At 36.0% G+C, this 20,843-nt stretch overlaps 1 protein-coding gene across 1 annotated transcript in view; it reads right to left on the reverse strand.

Annotated features, from left to right (window-relative positions):
* Positions 1-19,541, reverse strand: part of RBL2 (retinoblastoma-like 2) — a 22,499-nt gene extending 2,958 nt beyond the window's left edge. Inside the window, 19 exon segments of the mRNA XM_009572984.1 lie at positions 1-33; positions 438-509; positions 675-851; positions 1,408-1,682; positions 2,183-2,225; positions 2,228-2,469; positions 3,118-3,229; positions 3,788-3,952; positions 4,427-4,564; positions 4,903-5,006; positions 5,922-6,031; positions 6,711-6,877; positions 8,870-9,056; positions 9,793-9,857; positions 9,963-10,123; positions 11,041-11,169; positions 15,377-15,441; positions 17,670-17,870; positions 19,417-19,541. The exon segment at positions 1-33 is cut by the window's left edge and continues 15 nt beyond it. Of these exon segments, the coding sequence (XP_009571279.1) occupies positions 1-33; positions 438-509; positions 675-851; positions 1,408-1,682; positions 2,183-2,225; positions 2,228-2,469; positions 3,118-3,229; positions 3,788-3,952; positions 4,427-4,564; positions 4,903-5,006; positions 5,922-6,031; positions 6,711-6,877; positions 8,870-9,056; positions 9,793-9,857; positions 9,963-10,123; positions 11,041-11,169; positions 15,377-15,441; positions 17,670-17,848 (2,424 nt within the window). The 5' untranslated portion in view covers positions 17,849-17,870; positions 19,417-19,541.
* Positions 19,542-20,843: the final 1,302 nt, after the last annotated feature.

Genomic DNA, 20,843 nt, shown 5'->3' on the forward strand with positions numbered 1-20,843 from the left:
TCTCCTGCCTTTTATCAGGACGCTCCGATATACCTGCAGGGAAACAGAGGAGCATAACAAGGGAAGGGTGATTAGATATGCAGTTACATAGTTAGAAAACAATAGTCTGCATGATATATCTGCTTTTTAGAAACTTCATTGTGGTATCAAATTGCTTCTTACAGGGGAAAATACAGCCTCCTAAGAGGAGTATTCTCCAACAGGCACTGCCTCCTTACGTTTTAAGTAAAGATATTTTCTATTTTAGGTACAGTTTAGAATAAAAAGCTTTCAGTAGTGTAGGATTTTGGATAAGACTGCTGCCTTTTGAGGAGAATGGCTCACAGACTGGATTCATTTAATACTAAACGTTACTTCAAAAAGCGATCCATTCTTAAAATAGAACTAAGGCATTTAATAAACCAGATACCACATTGTTTAATACTAAGTGTACTTACATGACTCTTGGCTTGTGGTTGTGTCCGATAGCAGCGCATAATGTTCTGAAATGATCTATCTTCCTTAGTAACCTAAGAGTAGATAAACAGAAAAGGTTAATAGTTTTTCTGTGGGTTTTTTTGTTTGTTTGGCGGTGGTTGTGTGCAGTGGTTGGTTTGGGGTTTTTTTGAGGAATCGCAATCTTTGGAATATTAAAGTCTTAAAGAAGTTGTTTGTTTGTTCTTTATTCACCTTACCTTAGCCATTACGTAGATGGCACACATCAGCAGCTGATCCAAATGTCTATCCATCATGATTTCAGGGCAGCGCACCAAGGAATACTCAAAACATGTCCATATCTTTTTCCGCAGCTCATCAGATATATCAAGTTTGACACAGAGATCTCGCAGACGAACACTAGCTAGGTGATACACCTGTTGAAATGGAGACTGTGCTCAGGGCCATAGCAATGCTGCTTTTCTTACCCAGCTGAAGGGTAGTTCAGACTTGCACACCCTGTAGAACTTGGGCAAATGATAAGCCAAAAGAAGAATAACTAGATTTAACTTTTTTGCTTACAAGACATAGACATTCCCAGTACTGGTATTGGTGCTAAGAAAACATATGAGTTATCTGGAGTGCAGGAAGGGCACCGCATAGCCTACAGAAACCACTGTATTGAATAAACCAGAAAGGTGAATTCGTTTCTTTTAAAGAACCTTAAAGAAAATGGACATCTTTAAGTACCTGCTGGCCAAGTACATAATTACTTCACAACTCATGGTGGCTGTGGTGATAGTCTACTCCTTCGCTAGCGAGAAGTCGCCTCCATAAGAAAACTACTGAGTATGTCCATGAGTAGACAAAGGATATAGATTAACTTTGAAATTGAATATTCTCTTATTACTAATAATAAGTACATATTTTAAAAATCACTGAAGACGTATCAAAATACAAACTCAGCAAAGCACAGACTACACTGAAAACTACCTTTCTAAAGAAGAGTGAAAGCGAGCCCATCTTCCGAGGCCTGATGGCCGTGGCAGTGGTAAATTGCTGGGTTTGTCTTTGCTCTCCAGGAGAGATCTGCTGAACAGTTAACTGGCCTGGTAACTGCAGTGTTGCCCCAGTCATCTGAGTGTTGAGGGTACCAGCAAGAGCCTGAGCACTGAGAGGCTGAATGGGACCAGAGACAGCTTGGGGCTGGGTACCGACGTTTACTTGGACTGGGAAGAAAGTTATTCCTCCATTTTCGTTGGCAATACCTGTAATTTAAGAAAGAGAGTCTGAAATAAGAGCAAGTTGTGGTGGTGGGGGTGTGTGGTTGTGGTTTTGTTGGGTTCTTTTTAAGAATTCAGTAATTCTTTTATTAGTTGCTTATAACTATAACTATATATTTAGTATATTATATATGAAATTGTTTTATCAGAATACTTTGGACTTCTTATCACAAGGAGACAAGAAGATAATGAACTTGAACTAAGGTTTTAATACTAATGCAACTTTCATCCTGTGGTAGTTCAGGAAGGAAGGTCACTGAAATAACTGAGTTTTATAAAATAGATGTTGGCAGTCAGAACATCCTTGTGCTGTACATGTTCTGTCTCTAAATTCTGCTCATCTATTCATACAATTCTTCCCAATTACGAATCCTTAAACATACTTTTTTCTCCACTGGCGTACTGTTCCCCCCCTCCCCCCTTCCTGTGTACTAATACTCTGATGGGAACAAGTCTGAATAATTCTACAGTAGTTTTTCTCTCACCTTGCACTGGTATCGTAACGGTTTGCCCATTATTGGCTGGTTCGGGGGGAGGTTTCCGGTGGCAGTTGCCACTGTAACCAGCGTCTGGCCGGGCACCGGAGTTACTGACATTGCTTCGGGATTCATGTTCTGCACAGGCACCGTATTTACCACGGGCTGTTGGGAAACTCTTACTGGAGTTCCACTGTCAGAGGTATTATCGCTATCAACAAACAGTCTTCTCCTTGTAGGATTGGCTGTAGGAGAACTGTATCTGTCATACAGGGTGGTTGGAGAGGATGAAAGGCCTGTGGATTAAAAAAAACCACACACACATATATATATTTAACTCTTGTTGTATAATCCCCTATTATACAAATACGTGACAGAAATGTAATGGGAACAAAAATATGTCATGCAAAGGTCTTCAGGAAACATTTTTTAAAAACTCCTTATGTCTACATTTGTGGCTTACAGATTGCTTTTAGAGATGACTTAATCTCAAAAAATGCTGTGTTTAATATTTCTTTAAGCTAATGTATTATGTTTCATTTTTCCAGAGAAAAAGTTTGAGACTTCACATAACTAAATATATAGTGGAGCTTCTATTCTGGTATAACAATAAAGCAAACTGTTCAAGTGCTACCCATTAGAAGAAAAGTAGTTTTTGTGTATAAATGTTATTTAACATATACGTATGTATACATACTGTTCATATACATAACCTCCTGAAAACACCCTATCAAAACAGTATTTTTTTCACACTGAAATAATGAATGCATCCGTCTTAGACATCTGACTTAACTATGTGAGTTGCAATACAAATACCGTTTACAAATGTGTTTGCAATTAACTGTACATTGACATTAAAGCAGCTTCCTTGCTGTACACCACTTCGATTTAAAAATTGAAGCCATGCTCTAAGTGTAAGTATGTTATGCTTAAAAAAGGCCCACCTTTTCCTAGTCCTCCAGTTTCAGCGCGAACCTCGTTTATTCGTCTTGGTGTCAGTGGTGAACCTACAACACTGTTCCCAGCAGATCTCTCAAAATACTGAAGTGGCATTACCTAAAATTTTTATACTTTTATTAGCGTTTCTGTATCACAGTTTGACTACATAACAAATTTTTAAAAGCTTCTGCACTACAGATTTTGAACAGCAAAACTATATGGAAAAAAAAAAAACAACACTGAAAAACTTACCATAAGCCTAACTAAAACTCTGTAGTGATTGTACTCGAAGATACAATAATGTAATAATCTTTCTGTGACTACAATTAAAAGTCTGTGCTTATTACCACATTTCTTCTTGTCTAGTACTCTTTTCAAGTGTAAGTGACTGGTCCAAACCTTCCCTGCTTGTCTGTTTTGTTCATTGTTCTGCTATGCTATGCAAACACTGGGTGAGAATCATCTCAGCTGCATGTCTCCATTTTCGATGTCTCTATAGAGATGTCCATGAACAGACCAGAGCACACCACGTTTACTATTGTCTCTGCACTGATTAGCTTGTAGGGTGAAACTGAAATTTGGACATGTGAAGCCTCTCCTTCCAGGTATAACGTCCACTCTCTACCATCCTGTCTGATTAGGAAAACTATGTAAAACATACAAAGAAGTGCTCACCTCTTCACAACTAGGAACTTTGTTTTCATTATCTCTGATTCTGTCCCACAGTATGGATTCCTGTTTCCATGCCATACTTTCCAAGATCTGTTCTTCAATATGATTAAGGTGTTTTACTACTTCCCGACAAAGGCCATCCTCTGCTCTAATGAAAACCTCAATTACCTGTAAGGTGGATAATTACGATCAACATAATGTTCTTGTTTCATACATTTCCTCCTACAGAAAGATCTAATTATTAGAAATATTAAGGCTGCATTACTGTGACTCAATCATATCTTGTCTTGCAGTTTTATCAGAAGACAAATATTTGTGTCTTTCTAAATAAACAAACATGTCAAGCACTGTTGCAGAACAGCTGCAACAATAGCTCATGATAAAATGATAATCCATTAGTTACTATATAGATACTTGGATAGTGCTCCTGTGTTAAACTGCTAACAGTATTTTCATTTTTAAATGCGCAGGACACACCCCAGAATGACAGACACTTGGGTAATATTTTTTCAATACAAAAAAGGGGCAAAGCTGAGAATGAAGGGTTAATGTGTAAGTTAACGTCTAGGTAAGGAGATTACTTAATGTAAGTCAATAGACCCATAACTTGATAAGCATTTCTAGCTATCAAACACTTTTTACCTTATAAAAATGATAAACTGGAATGTCAAATATTTCGGTGATGAATGGGAAGTTTCCAGGTGGTTTATATGTAAAGGTAACTATCTCAAGGCAACATGCTAGCAGAGATCTATGAAACACATCTTGCTCCAGTATTGCCTGCAAGAGAGTTGCAAATTTTAATACTTAATTTACAGTGTAACTATAGAACAGTAAAATGCTTTCTATTCTGCCTCAACAGCAAGATTATCAAGCTTATAAAAAGAAATCTTATTTTGTAAGAGACAGAACAGAATCCAAAATGAGCCATCTTTCCTCATTAAAAACTTCATACCTTTGTATTTGCAAACACAAATGATTTCTTGTACAATTTTTCTTCCATTCAGGTGTACTTACAGGCTACTTTTCAGAGATTTACCCTCATTTTAATTCGTTGTTTTCCTTTTTTTGTAGATCCAACTTTAAAAATGAGGTACAATTTGATTAGTTTTCCTTACAGATAAGTCAGTGTCTCCCAGTCTCCTCCTCTCTTGCTCAATGATTGACTCCAAGACCTTGTAGTATAGCACCTCAGCACGACGGAAATGCTTACTAGCAACATCTGCAGGAATTTTAAATAGAAACAATATTGTGAAGGGCAACAAAAGAATTACATTCTTTATCTGAGGCTATAGAGATACAACAGTTTAGTAGCTTGTGTGGATTTCTGTGCTGCTTTGACTACAATACTTTCAGGACTAAATCAGTTAATTTAAAGTTACCTTAGGAATCCCTCTCCTATGCTGCATTGACTTGTGAACACAGAGCAGAATAACTTATCACTGAATCCAGATTTTGATGCAAACACCATATATAAGAACAATCTTTAAATTGCTATAATGTAATATACGTATTTCAATTTCAGAAAATACATTGTTTGAAAAGTATACCTATATGGATCCAACTTGCACTGTGCAACAGAAAACACTGAAGCAACTATGTTGACAAGAACAAATACAAAGTAAGAAGGGCCCTACACTGAGAAACAAGAGCATCTTCCTAATTTTTAATCGGTCTTTACGTGCGTCACAAATCTTGACAACTTTGCAAATAATACTTTGTGTTTATACTGGCAGGTTTTTAATAATATCTGTACTAACCCATCCTTGTATGTAAGCCAAAATTTCTGTAGGACTTTAAAAGACCACAGTTAGGCAGATTTTTCATTATTGTCACAGAAATCCATACCATCGCTATTCTTGTAATTGAAAGAAAAGTAGTACCCTTAAGAGTGGTTTTAGTTTGATTTTTGTAGAACCGAAAGTATCATCAAATTCCAGTGATTTAAACTAAGGCTGATTATAAAACCGTATGCAGGGTTGAAATTTGCCATGCCTTAAGAATACCAGGAAAAGACAAAAGTAACAGAAAAGGCTCTTGTGCTAAAGCATAACCTGTAAGTTACTTACAAGAGATAAATGTGTGTACAGGCATTTTAATTCTTATCTGTGTAAGTAACAAGTAAAATGTTTCCCACCTTTGGAAAAATTACTGAATTCTCCTTCAGACTGCATGCTCTGGCAGTATACTTCATACATGTCTTTTACTCTGTTTGCAATAGATTGAGAAGGATCTCTGGAACATGCCCTGAAAATAAAACCCAAAGATTTTCAAAATACTATTCCTACGAAGAGAAAGGGAAAAAAAAAAAAACAAATCTACAACTATTTTTATCATATGATTAAAGCATGAAACTATAAACGTCTTGGATAGCAATTCAAACACACCCGTATGTGCCTAACTGTATACGTACTGTAAAATGTCCACAGCATATTATTATTATTATTGTATATATTGTAGTAAATATGCACATCTTTTCATGATCAGGGATAAACAGCATTTTCTACGTGATATAAAAATTCTTTTAAAAAATATATTGTACCTGAGGCAACAGTTTATCTACATGGAGAATAAATTTTATTTTGAATCTCCTACAGTATGGAGTGATTTGCTAGGTAGCGAGATTTGCTAAGTAGGAAGAAGAAAAGTCTTGAAACTTTTATATTAGCACTTTGCTGTTAGAGAAGCTCAGAACTGTCAGGTTTAAAATGTTGTATGTTCCTATAGCCATCAGTCTCTTAAGGAAAAAGGTGTGTAAATAAAGAGAACAAAGTCTTTTGAAATTTAAATGTCTCTCTGGGTCCTATTTTACTCCAGAACCTTTCAAGACTGACTCACATTTTAAATTACACTGTTTAGCATTAACATTTGTTATTAAAACTATTTAAAAAATGGAGTTATTTGGTTAGCTAAACATCAAACTTACCTGAGTATTTGGTCCAGATTTTCGCTGGGGGCATTTTTCAGTCCTGCCAGCATCGTATGAAGGCGGCTCAAACTGTATGTTGCTATGGAAACAGGTGTCACATACGGGTTGCTCTCTTTAATATACTTGCGGCCAGTAAGTGGGGTTGTGATCCTAAGTGATTTGGACTAAAAAGACAAAAAATAAGCATGTAACTCTTATTTATAAGTATATTTATAAATACATATAAGCATATAACTCTCTCTTTATTAGAAAATTATTATTATACAGGTCATAACCTCAAAGTGTCTGTAGAATGCTTTCTTACCCTGTGTTATGATACAGGCCTGGAAAAAAGACCAGGAATCAAACAGCCCAAACTAGTTCATGTCTCAGATAATAGTCAGCAATGAAAGATTTATTTGTGTCACTTGGATGTTTGTATCAAATAGCACTGTATAAATGTATAAACAGAGAGGATGTGACCTCACATTGAAATGCAGATACTGGGAGGGAAGTGTGAAACAACTAGGCCAATCTAAAAAAAAAAAAAACCAAACCCAGAACCCAGAAAAACCCCAGCAGTCCCCTCCTATCCCTTGAGTACCAAAGGTAGCTGTAGCTCATAGGAATAGTGTACTGAGCCAGGGTTTCCTTTCAGCAAGTTTAACTCTTACATTAAAAGTCCTCCTGAATGTAACAATTAGCATTTTAATGCATTTGCATCAGATCAATCCATCATATCAAAATAATTTAACATGATATGTTAATTCAATTAATGTACAGCAAAAATGATGCATTTTCTAGTTATCTAAGCACACAATTACTTAACCAAGAAATGTTTTCCTTATTTTAATGAATACATTATATTTTGCCGTCTTTTCACCATTAAGCCCAGCTCCCAATACTCCTCCCATTTCCCCCCCCAACTCCTACGTGTGTTTTATTTCTGTCTCCATACCCTACCAGGAAAGATGGTTCCCCCAGCCCTGCCTTGGACTCCCCGGAGCATGCAACAGCACAAGCATTGCAGCTGCAAGCTGCTGTCTTAAAGGCCACACTTTCATCACTACAGAAACCTGCAAGAGTTATGCACCCAGAACTATGCCAGCAAAACAGTGGTTGATTATTTCTTTAAGTAGATCAGAAGTGAAGAATTAACTACTTGCACTGATTTTGCAGATAAGGTTATTTTGATCTTTTCTCTCAAGAATGTTGAAAGCCATTAACCAACTCTCACTCTGGAAAAAGATAACATCACTCTTTCAGTGATCTAGACTGTTTTACCCCTTTGCTCTCTGTAATCTAATTGTGCTAATACAGTTCATATCCTTCTTTATTTGCCTGTCTTGTATCCTTCCTCCTTTAAGGTATCTCTTCCATCTTCAGAAACATTTTGATATTCTGTAATCATCGGTATGTATGTCTGCATTCAAAGCCAGTGCCTGTTTTTCAAAAGCTACTCTAGTCACGCGAAGGCCCTGGTAATTTTATAGGTCTTCACTTTATTGTTCTAAAACACGTAGTGTTCTTTATCCTCTGAAAAGACCATATTCTATGTTATTTTGTTAGTCATATATAAAAACATATCTATGTATCATGCTTTTAGGCAAGCAAAGTGAAAACCATTCCCTAGTGATTTAACTAAAACTGTAAACAGATGTAAACACCTGAAGCATATCCGTTAAAGGGAAACAAAAAAAATGCATAGAGCAAAGCGCTGAGCAGCTTTGCATATGTTAAACAAAACACTCTGCATATGGGACATAGATGTGAGGGAAGGGGAAGTTGGACAGACAGTCCAGAGGGTCCCAACAGTTGCAGGACAATTCAGCACCTGCCAAACAACCATGGAGAATTGCCTGTTTCTGTTGTGCTTGAAAATCTTCACCGAAAGATTTACCTAAGGATACCTCTTTAGGTAATTACCTAAATATTCTCTGTACTGGATTTAATCAAAGAAAACCCAAATGCATGGAGAAATTCTGTCCAAACCCCCCAAAAGTAGACAATATATCTAACCAATTACAAAATCTAACTCAATTATGCTGTGTGCACTCCCAGATCACCTTAAACAATAAAGATGGTAATTTTTTAGTAGCTGCTTCTCTTCGTCAGACATAGACTAACTCAACTCACCCTTCATATTAAAACAGCAACACAGACCATGTCATACTCACCCTGTCAAAGTGCTGCTGCAAATTATGTTTCACTTGTACTCTTTCAGCTGTTTCCATTCCTGAAGTTGTATTCAAGCACCTTGTGAGAGTTCCAATTTCTTCATCTGCATCCTCCCCAAGAAATATTCGCTCATCGAGATTTCCTACTGACAAAACATACTCCTCGTAGGCCTTGTTGATGGCTTTGCTACAGCAGAAAGGAAAAGACAGATACAAAACCCCCTTTATTTTGACAGTGCTTTGTTCACCTGCTTGCCGAATGAACACAGTTCTGGCCTGTTGGAAGTCTACTTCAGAACTTCTTTTAATCCTGACTTAAGCATTGGAGCTCCTTTAAAATCTACAATATCTTAAACATGACAGTGGCAAGGAATTATTTTTCCATTATATCTGATGGCTTGCCATTTAATATAGCTGCAGGAGGAACATAGTAAAATACTGTGAACTCGTATTTGGCTGGAAACTCCTCAAAATTTACGCAGCATCACATCATCATAAACTACGCTTACAATTTTCATACCATTTAGAAGAAAGTCCTACTCATAAGCATCTCTAGGTTTATAAAGAAAAAAATACCACCAAACCTAATTTTCCCCTCCCACTTCCCACTCATTCAATGTGCTCCCACGTCTTTTTCATACTGACACTTTGAGTTATATACAAAAAAATCGAGGAAACATAGAAACATAAGAATAAAAGCAGACATCAAGTAACACCGTCCTGAAGAATCATTCCTCTTTCAAATAGGCCTTAGACCATACCACCACAAAGAAAAGGAACTGAAACACAATGTAAGGTATAAACAGTAACAAATACACAAGTCAACTAGCTAGTATTACTGTTAAGATACAGATAATAATGCAAGTGCAATTGTATTACAGAGGGATACTAATGCAAACCAAACCACAAATACAGTGACTCACAAGCTATCTCCAAAGTTTCCAGGATCTAGAAATCCAGTCAGATTTTCATCTTTTCCTTTTAAAAGCTGTAAGACAGTTAAGAACAAAGGATGGACATTTCAGTTCTTAAAAAGGTTTCGAAGATAGTGAGTAAGGAGAAATTTTTCTACATTATAAACTCATTGACCAACCTTTTTATCAAAAAGTTTCCGAATATATGGCTTCCAAAAATGTTCCTTTATGCCTTTTGCTTCTAAAACTAATCCATAATGTAATGAACACAGTTTTTCAATGATGCAGGGAGGATCAGATGATACTTTATAATCCTTACTATGAAAGTCTTCAGGTAGACCTACAATTAAGAATACTGTATTGTTTAATTTTGCAAATCCATATCCTGTTTTTTTATTAAACTTAAATCCTATGCTGTGTAGTCTAGGTAGTGTGAAATTAAAATGGTAAACTAATTAGTTCCCTTGAAAGAATTATTCATTATATAATGCCCACTCAATTTGATAATGTTATCAAAAGTCAATTTTGAGTAAGAGATTTTAAAAAATTAGATATCGAGTGATAAAAATTAAAAATATCTGTTCTAATAGAAAATCAGTCAAACACTTGTGAACTATAACATTTATTCAAATAAATTTGCAGTAATGGTCTCAATTCACATCCAAACCACTACAAAGTAAATGCGAATACTGTACAGCACTAAAAATGAAGTATAGGTCTGGAAAGAATTACATCAGAAATTCAATGGAAACTTCTTACCATTGATTTGCATTTGTGATTATCAAGTCAACCTACATTTCCATTCTCTTCAGAAAGAGAACAGCAGCAATCCAGAAGTGAGAAAGAAACAATCAAGTTGCCACTCTCATATGTGAGCACTGGATCTTTCCAAATTGCTGCCTTACGGGAACTCTCCAGTCTGACTGTGTCCAATAATGACTGCGTCATTATGCACTCTTTCACTGACATTAAAATGTCATTAACTGAAATTTTACTTTGGAACTTCCTTCAATGGTATTTCCATAATAAATTAAATTCTTGACTTACTGTATTATTTACAAAATTCAGTAGTCTGTTATTACATACTACATTAATAGAAATCTAACTGTGTAGCCAGATACAGAAAATATTAATTCCCACATATTTCAAAGAAATATTGTTCAACTTATTCTCTCCCACAGAGAATCATACTAATTTCAGTAGCCTTCGAAGTTTTTGCAGACTTTGGATAAAGATAGATAGTTTTTTTCGACATACCTTTAAAATTAGGATTCAGAAGTTCTTTACGGTTAGGACACTGGAGAGCATTTCCATACACTAGATCCAAAGCACATAACAAGAGATGGTAGGAATTGACCAAGTCATCACTGATCATAGGAAAATTACCTTCAATATTAGAAAGACATAAGACATTAATTAAAATTAGCATAGATTTAAAATTCTTTTAACCAAGAAACTGTTGATATTTGTATTACAATCCATAATGGAGTCTTGGAAACACAGACTTTGGTGGCTATAAATATCTGGATAGAAATGCAGGTAGTAAACCAGACACACACTTAATAAAATATAGCAAATACAATAGTAAAATATGTTTTCAGGAACAGCAGCAATTGTGTAGGAACTCAAATATACTGTGCTGTTTTGAAAACAAACCTTACCAAAATGTTGATAAACGTGATATTGCGGACTCCCTCATTCACAGTAATCTGATTAATCAGTGCATAAATAACTTGAAGCAGCATGAACTGTATAATGCAAACTGCCTCAAGGAAGAAAAATTTGTTACCATAACTCTGGCAACACAAGTCCCACTGTCTGGCAGTGTTACGTCTTTCAACAGATTCTTACTCCATCTGCCTGAAGCAGAATCTTGTTCTAAAGGCGTATAAGGGGGAAGAATGGGTTCCGACTGATACTTTCCTTTTTCCCAATTTTGCATTGCTGTGAAGTGTTCCAAAAAACTTTTGCTAGGCTAGACCCAAGTGTTCAGATGTCCTAGAACAAGCAAGCACCGCCCCCTCCTTCAATTCCCGCCCATTCTCCAGAATGAATCTACATTCAACTCAAAGTCAGGAGATTATTTTTCTTTACCAACCTGTTTTCTTTACAAAAATATTGTTCGGGGCATGCTCATTATAAACAATAATAAATTTAACTTTTTTCCTCTTGTGCTTAAATGTGTATCTCTGATCTGGTTTACAATGTTGCTTTATTTCCTATACCTCTAAAGTATTTTTATTTATCACCTTCCTGTAGAAAATAATTCTTGTAACCTCTTCACTCTTTTATCACCTTTCACAAAGATTATATTCAGATTCATTACTCTTTACTGAACTCATTTAGGTTTATGGTATTCCTTTAGAGGAATGGCCATAGCTAAAAACAGTCTTGTAAAATAATCTATACCATTAATTAATACCATACATCACAATTCCATAAATTTATATGTACAGCATGATTTTCTATCACTCTTTCAATACTAATAATCTTGCACTCTTTTTTTTTTTTCAGGTAAGCTCCAAACCACTTAGCTGAGCCCACTATGAAGAACAGGTTTAAATCCTTGAAGAAATCTATCACATAGTAATAAACTCACTTAGAACACAACAAAATGTATATATGATTAAAGAATTTTTCTAATTATGCTGTTACTTTTCTACCAGTAACGTACCAGTTTGTTCAAATTTATATTCAATTTTCTGATTCCATGTTTGTTAAAAGAAAAATAATTTCAATGTAGATAATTGGAACTATTTAAAATAATGAAGGCTACATGAAATTTGTACACATTTATCAGTTATTTCCCAATCATTAAAGGTTCACAGCAAAGCAATTAAAGTCCTAAACACTATAGCAAAATATTAATCACTAAAAATCTTAAAGAAGCAACTCTTGTAACATAGGTTCACTTTCATAACCATGAAGTCTAGCATGGCAATCATTAATGTCAGCACAGTCAAAAATAAATCTCATTTTACAGCACCAGTAGCTTCATACAAATGATTTGTCAATGACATTTCAAACAATAGCTTACTACTCCCTTTCCCAACCTAGTACCAAATAATGAAAAATAGTTATCTCAGTGCAGCAGAGATTTTTTTTTCATTTCCATTTTAAAGAAAGAGAATAAGTCAAGATAGAGAGTTTAAAGATAAATTCTTACAAATAGAATGCAAGAATTGCAGTATCGCTAAACAAAGTCGCTATCTTACTTTGCGGTGTATACCAAAGGTACGAACAAGATCTGTACTTTCTGCATTTATGAAACTGAACGCAATGATCTTCAGGCTTGCAGAAATATCAGAGACAAGCCTGAACTTGCCACTGATGTGCGGTTGCCATGATAAGGATTACTACCAACCCTCAAAACACAGTGAACAAAACTTAACATGAATATTTAATGCCTTACATAGTCAACATTTTGTTTCCATTTTTGTGCTGCCACACTTTAATAAATTTATCACTAGTCACTCACTAATTTTACAGTTTATAATTACTGTAAATTTTCCTTTTTCTTGTAAAATTTAATTGGCTATGTTATCAACATGGTATTCTCTACAAAGTTAATTTGTATGTCTGAAACTGCTCGCTAATTAACATGTAGTTAATTGATGATGTAGTTACTCAAACATATTAACCGATAATTTGAGTCTTCCAATAGGAAGACTCATAAAGTCCCTTTGCACCTTGTCAACTGTCCAATCTACCCACAGAAGTGGGGGTTTTATAGCAGAGAAAAGAAAAATCTGTGATTTTTCAGACTGACCTACTTACTCTCTCAGCTGCCTAACTGTGCTAAGAAGTAAAGTCCTGACTGACTGGAAATAAAGTACAGTACTAACTCTCCTCTGGACTCAGTGGAAAATGAATAGGCATTTCATACTACTTGAGAGCGTTATTCTGGACTAAAAAAAAAAAAAAAGATGAAAATCATACTGTGTTTCAGGGTTGCAAGCAACATACTCGTTTAGGAAAGATTTCTCCTCCCCAATAAAGTGGAATTTGCAGCCTGTCGGAAAAAGGCATCTTCTACATAAGATACAGTGTTCAGTACAGCACTCATGCAATACCACACCCTTCTTGATCTTTGTACAAAGATGTGATGGTGAGGGTCCAGTAATATTGCCAGTAACTTTTCCAAGAGGGAGCTGCTGGCAACCCTCTACAATGTGGTACAGTGTAGAAAGAAAGGCTAATCTGTATTGAACAAAATTAGTGTCAGATAATTCAATATTGTGACAGCCTACTCTGTCCTATCCTCAAAAGCAGCCAATTAAGGAAATCAAAGCACGCTGCAGGAATCTTAATACTAATTTATAACTTTTAAATTGGGAAAAAAACACCCAACCACACACTCCAAAACCAAAACAAAATTCCTTTTACCCCTTTCCTTGTAGAAATTAAACTATCAATTTTGTTCTACTAGAAGTTATCTTATGAAAAAATATAAAAAGTCTCTGGACATTATCAATGGATCTGAATCTACAAAGATGTTCTTTCAGTGAGAAATATAAATCTTGTCTTTATTTTCCTCAAAACACTATCTTACTTATGCAGAATTCCCAGCGAACACTCATCCAAGCAGTACCTGAATAAAGCCCTGGGCATGCAGAGACTCTTTAAGACGCAGGTTTGATGAGGAAAGACTTTAGACTATATGTGATATGACTGAACAACTTAAGCCTAAAATAAGGATTTAATCCTGTTCCCTCCTGTGGCTTTTTCTCCCATCAGTCATTATCAAGAAAAACTGCTGAAATCCTCTACTATTCTTATTAGCTTTAAGGCTGCTCTTACGATAAAGGTCATCTATACATTGCAATATATTGTCTGTTCATTACATTATTTCTACAGAAGCATATTAATAGAGGATCCCCTTATGTGTTCCAAAGAAATCTGAGTCTTCAAGACAGTCAGCCATTTATATATATACTGCTATGTCCAAAATGCAAGAGAAAATCACCCTTACAAAGACAGGCATATGCAGACCTATTTAGTAATGCATATGGTTATTTGATAGAGTTGCTGTGTGCTCATTTTTTAAAAACGTTGGGGGGCAAAAAGGCTGTCAAAAGAATTAGAATGTTATCTGTGATACTAGCGTGAAAGTATTCACACCTAGAGTTTTATGATAAATTTTTACTAGGTTGTAAGAAAAAATTCATTAAATATTTTCAGTGTTGCTGGAAACTTAGGAGGAGTTTAAATATTCTTTGTTCCTCGTAAACATACATATACAACTTATGTTAATTACAACAACATCTAAATATGAATTCACTAAAATTCTAAGCTACTTTTTCCCTTGGAATTACAGCATCAGTCTCCACAATACTGGAAACTTTGTAAAAATATTCCACATAAAAGCTACCAAACTATTTGGACATATAGCTTACCTTAGAAGTGCGGTAAAATACACAGCTGTGGAAATCAAGACAGAATGCATTCCTTCAGGCTGTTCTGAGAAGGCCCCTTCTCCAAAGGCATTTCTGAATTCAGAAATGCCTGCACCTATTCAGTGTTTAAGGACTGATATAACATAATGACTAACAAAAACAGGTTTGCAGTATTTAATCCCTTTCAAATTTCTTACCTTTTGCATGAACAAACAGCACCCAACAAAACTGGAAAACTTCCGTCACAGTGCAGGGTTGTCGTCTTTTGGGGAAAAATACAGCAAGAAGACACCCAGTAAGCTCAATGAATTAAGGCTGATAGAATATCATACAACATTCAATCATTCTAAAAGAAAATGAAGCTTTACTATAGTGTGGCCAAAATCTTAAACCCTTCCCACAAAAACCTGACTAAAGGTAATAAAGAAAGCTGCACGCTGGTTTAGTGTAGACACAAGTGGAACCCCAGGCCCAGTCTGGGGGCGATTCAAATGTCGCACTATGGCAGTCTGACGTGGCAGAGTCCATTAGAAATAGGCCGAGACTTGAGCAAAAAATTACTGTAAATTTAACATCAACCATGCCTGGCCTAAATGTTTTCCTTTAAAGCAAAATTGTGATCTTAGTTCCAAAGAATAGGTAAATAGCTGAATTTAAAATCTACAGAAAATGTTATTTCTGCTTCTTCATACAACAAATGGTACATATAGCCAATCAAAATAGTTTGAGAGCCAGAGCTGAAATTCCTTCTTCATAAGCATTCTGAGTATATAAGCTTGTATACGTGTTCTTGGAGGAACGCATTACAGAGCACGTTGATATTAACGTACTCAGTACAGTCAAGATTTTCAGAACTGTGTGTTCACAAGAGTGTCATCTGTGTACTAATGTAAAGCATTTCGTAAAGGATTTTATATAGTATACAGAATTTTGAAATATATTAAATGTTTATTAGAACCAAGTTCCTCTGCTGGTCTTTGTTTAAAATGCTTTCAAACAAAATATAACTCATTTGTGAGGTCCTTTTTTAAATCAAAAGTATTGCAGCTATGAAGGAATTGTTATTTCCTAATTCTGCCACATACACCGTACTGGACAGTTTTCCTAAATCTCCTTCCTACTTTCATGTTTCTGGCTAGTAAGTTCAGTTTGTGTTCTTGGTAACACAAAAATCTTGACAGAGTAATCAATTCATCCAAAATTTAAAAAAAAAAAAAAAAATAAGAAACAATGTTCAAGTATTTACTGTGTGCATTTAAAAAAACCAAACCAAACCAAACTCCCCTAGCACTGATTTTTATAACCCCACAACATGATTCCTTGTTTCCATATAACACATCACTAAGTTCTATTTCATATATCACAGCTCATCCTCCATCAGGTTATGTGAAGAATGGTTTTAAATGTCAAAATTAACATACATTTCACACAAAAATTAGTAAGTATCATCTTCCAACTTAATCTCCAAAATTACTTCATACCCTACCATCCAAGCTAATCAACTAGCAGGGTTTACTCTTCTAATCGTAAAATTATATGTGCACTATATTTTAATTTCAACATTATATGCAAATATTCATCTCAATACATAATTCTATTTTATCTATAGTCCAATTCCAATTTACTCACCTTTTGCATTCTCCAACAAAATCATTTAGGCACAATCATGTCTTTTATTATAGATTCAAATACATTTGATTACAAATGTCACTAAGTTACAGTCACAAGAACATCAAGGGGAGAAAAAAAAAAAAAAAAGCCAAAAAAACCCAACTAAGAAATAGCCTGTAAATATTAGAAAAAGTAAAATTAAATAATTAAAACTCCCCCGAAAAACTAGCAACCGAACAATGGCACTTCACAGTAGTGAAGATGAAAGAAATAATGAATGGGAATAAATCAATCTCTATTAACTACCACGAGAAATCACAAGCCATGTTAAGTGCTGGCACAAACAGACAAAATCTTGTTGAGATCAGAAAAACCAGAAAAGAAGGTCAGCACACAATTTCCACAGCACTCCTAATACAAACAGAAACAAAGAAATAAAGCTTCTAGTATAAAGTAAAATATCCAGAAGATTTGCGTCTATGAAGAAAACTGTGGGAACTACGAGGCAGTGAAACAGGCTGAGCTGTTCTATGAGCTGTTGAGGCTATACCGATCATAGAACGACCAAATCTTCCAGCCCTTCCCATCATAGAAATACTAATATTTCTCTTGTCTACAAGCTGATTTTAACCTCTCCCCCTACCCCCCAAATCATAGAAACTTAACAGCTTTGGGATTTCCTGCACCCTGTTAGATCTGACAAACTGAAAAAAAGATTAAAAAAATTACTGTGAGCAAGGACAGACAGACCAACTCTGATATTATAAAGAACTACTGTGAAAATACAGTCAAAAATACAACTAAAACAACTATGCAACTTCATTGTATTTTTTGTAATTGTAATACTCTAAAATCAGTCTGGAAATAACAGAAACATACCTCTGTTTTCTTCCTCTCTGTTGACGAGGTTGATCTTCTTGAGGATATCTGAAAATGTCCTGGAAAATGGGCTCATACTTCTTAAAAATTACTGCAGAAACTGTAAAGTTTCTCTCTAATCTCTCAGTTCGTTCTCTGAATTGGGAGGGTAGATTTGCCATGTCTTCCCATTTTTTCATCTTGTTAAAAAACTCTATCAAGCTGAAAATACCGAACAGGTTAGATCTGAAAGGTGGTTTTTTGGTTGGTTTGGGTTTTTTTCAGAAATATACTATACTTTTTTTTTTTTTTTTTACAACAAAAATGCAATTTCTACTTCCCAAACTACTGATAAAATGGCGGCATTGCAAACATGACAACGTACTTGGAGCCAGTCCTTCACCATGAACAAGGATGAGCTCAGACAGCTCACAAAATATTTTTATATCCTTGGTTGATGACCATGTGAACTATATATTCACAGATCTTGGCTTTTCCTCACAAAGACACAATCAGCTCCAACTGTCTCTAAAAATCGGATTTCCTTCATTTTTCTGACTAATTTATTAACTAAAATAAAACAAACTCTGAGTTCTACAATGCTAAGAGTATGCATGAAAACCAGACCAAAGCAGGAGTACGGTGCTTTGGTCTAATATGCATGCTCATTTACTGCATGGGAATATGCTATCTAAATAGACATCTTTTGACGTGCAATTTAGAAAAATTGGGCCCTTTGTGCCTACTTCTTCCTAGAGAATAACTCCGACTGCAACACTTGCCACCAGGCACGAGCGTGAGCATGTGGTCCATATCTTTACAGCTAGAGTGAATGGCAGCAGAATGTATGTGAAATCTCTTTGCGCTGGCCACAAGCTCAGTTAGCCGAGGAATGGATGAGAACCCCAAGCCATTAGCACTGAGTATGAAAGTATGAAAAAAGTATGCAAACCCCCTAAGTTACAGCAAATTTCACTTCATAAATTTGACTTTCATTTATTTTTTGCTCCTTTATCTACACCTACTTTTCCAATGTTATTAGTCTTTGATAGCCCAGATCACAGAAACTATTTATCCACATTCAATTCCCTGAATTTCTCATTTGGAAAAAACAAACGTTTTTAAAGGAACACTTGTATTGTTTAAACCAATAGCAATGCTCCAACAGTAAAGGAGAAGGGGAGAAAAAGTGCATAAGAACATTCTTCTTTTTTTTTGCCAATCTACTAAATTGTTACAAAACAATCAGATTGCCAAGAAAGTCAATTGTTTCAGGAAGTTTTTCTTCGTTACTTTATAGACATAAACATTTGATACAAATTTGTTTATCAGATTCTGATATCACTTTAGTTTCTATAAAGCAAGAACACGTGAAAAGTGAAGTCTTCTTACAAAAAGAAGAAGACAAATTGTGTGAGTATTTTCACAGCCAATTAAAAATGGTTTCTCATGTGAGAAATTCATACTTTGCACACTCTTCAAAAATAGACTATTCTTCAGGGACTGATTTCTTTCTGCGTTGAGAGAGGGAAGGCAATCTCTGATTTTGAAAACCAGAGTTTTTACAACACAGTAATGACCAAATGGAACTGTCCTACTTCTGTGGCAATGAGCTACAATGCAAAGATTCTGATGAAATAAGTTTTATCTTTAAAAACAGGAAACAAGACAGACGTTTAGCCTTTGTTTTCAATTTCTAAATTTCACAAGCTGATAAGCAGTCTTCGAGATTTTGTAAGTGTTTAAAACTAGCAAAAATAAAAGTTACCTTTGTTCTGAACAGCGCAAAATTCTGGTCAAAGATACATAATTTCCCTCAGCTGTCCCTCTGCTCACAGTTGGAATTGCTTTTCTGCAAGCCACATACAAGGCACACGCTAGCCAATGCAGATCGTTTCCCTGTGAATGAAAACGTCAAGCATCTGTAAGACTTCGTTGAAAAGAAAAACATGCTTTTCAGCTGGGCACCCAACATCAAGGAAAAGGATAGAACTGTGTCTTAAACGAATGAAGTTCAATCAGAGACAAAGTTGATTCGTTGTTTCAAAGTTCTGTTGAGCTACTTTGTGTTTTTAACTACCAGAAAAACAGGCGTTAAACAGATACTTAACACTGAACTGTGTCAAAACTAAAATTACATAGTTACTAGTTACCTTTATATATTTCACACTTGACCCAAAGTTTAACAATATATTTTTAGTGTTACTCTTCTCCTATAATAACATTTTGTACTACCTTGGTATTACCAAAAAACCGTAAAAGCTACAGTTCCTTGCTATCAGAACATTCTCCTGCCCTGAACAGACAGTGGGAACAGAAAAACGAAGTTTCCGTTTTTCTCTGTATTACACAACAGAACAATTACTCAATCTGGTACCTAAAGACAGAAATTAATTCCAACGAAACCCTTTCAAATTTTATTCTCCCTCTTCGATTAAAAAATAACGTTTTAATGGCAAAAAAATAGTTTAAAAAGGTGCACAGAACCCTGAATTCGACAGTGTGCGCTTCTTGGGCTACGTGGTATCACGGGGCCAGATGAGCACACACCGCCGGGGAGAACGCAAGTTCTCTTTCGAGCTTGCCAGCCCGTTTCCGACGCTCAGAGGCAGCGAGCGCGGCAGAGGTGCTTTCAGACCAGAGCACTTCCTCCCGGCGGCAGGCGCGCGCGGCTCCAGGCACCGCAGGACTAACCACCTTCCGCGAGCGCGAAGCCGCCTTTAGCTCTGCATGGAGACCTGCCTGGTCACGGACAGGGAAGCCCTAAAGAATTCCGAGTAACTCCAGACAGACATGCTTTTATCACAAGCGCCACCTTTGTTTTTAAAAAGCCACCCGGTAAAAGGCATCTCCCAAACAAAGCGGGTGCCTCACTTTATGTTACCGTTTCAAAGAATGACGTTACAAAACCTGCACGCCTCTAACCATCCACGGAGTTTTGTGCCACGTTCACGCAAAAGCCAATTTATTGTAATTGCCTTGAAAGCATCTACATGGGCAATTGAACAGCCACGGATAAACGTTCACCGAGATAACTATATTACATTTGTCACCTCGCCAGCTGAAAGTGCAAAGAGCACAGCGATACGACCGCTTTTATTTTTAACGCCTTTTCACGGCTGTGACTCGGAATTGTGGTCTGTCCCCAGTGTCGGAGCTGGAGAGCAGCGCTGCGCGGCCGCTCGCCTGCGCACC

The sequence above is a fragment of the Fulmarus glacialis genome, unplaced genomic scaffold (genome assembly GCF_000690835.1).
Source record: "Fulmarus glacialis isolate BGI_N327 unplaced genomic scaffold, ASM69083v1 scaffold14932, whole genome shotgun sequence".
Lineage (NCBI taxonomy): Eukaryota > Metazoa > Chordata > Aves > Procellariiformes > Procellariidae > Fulmarus > Fulmarus glacialis.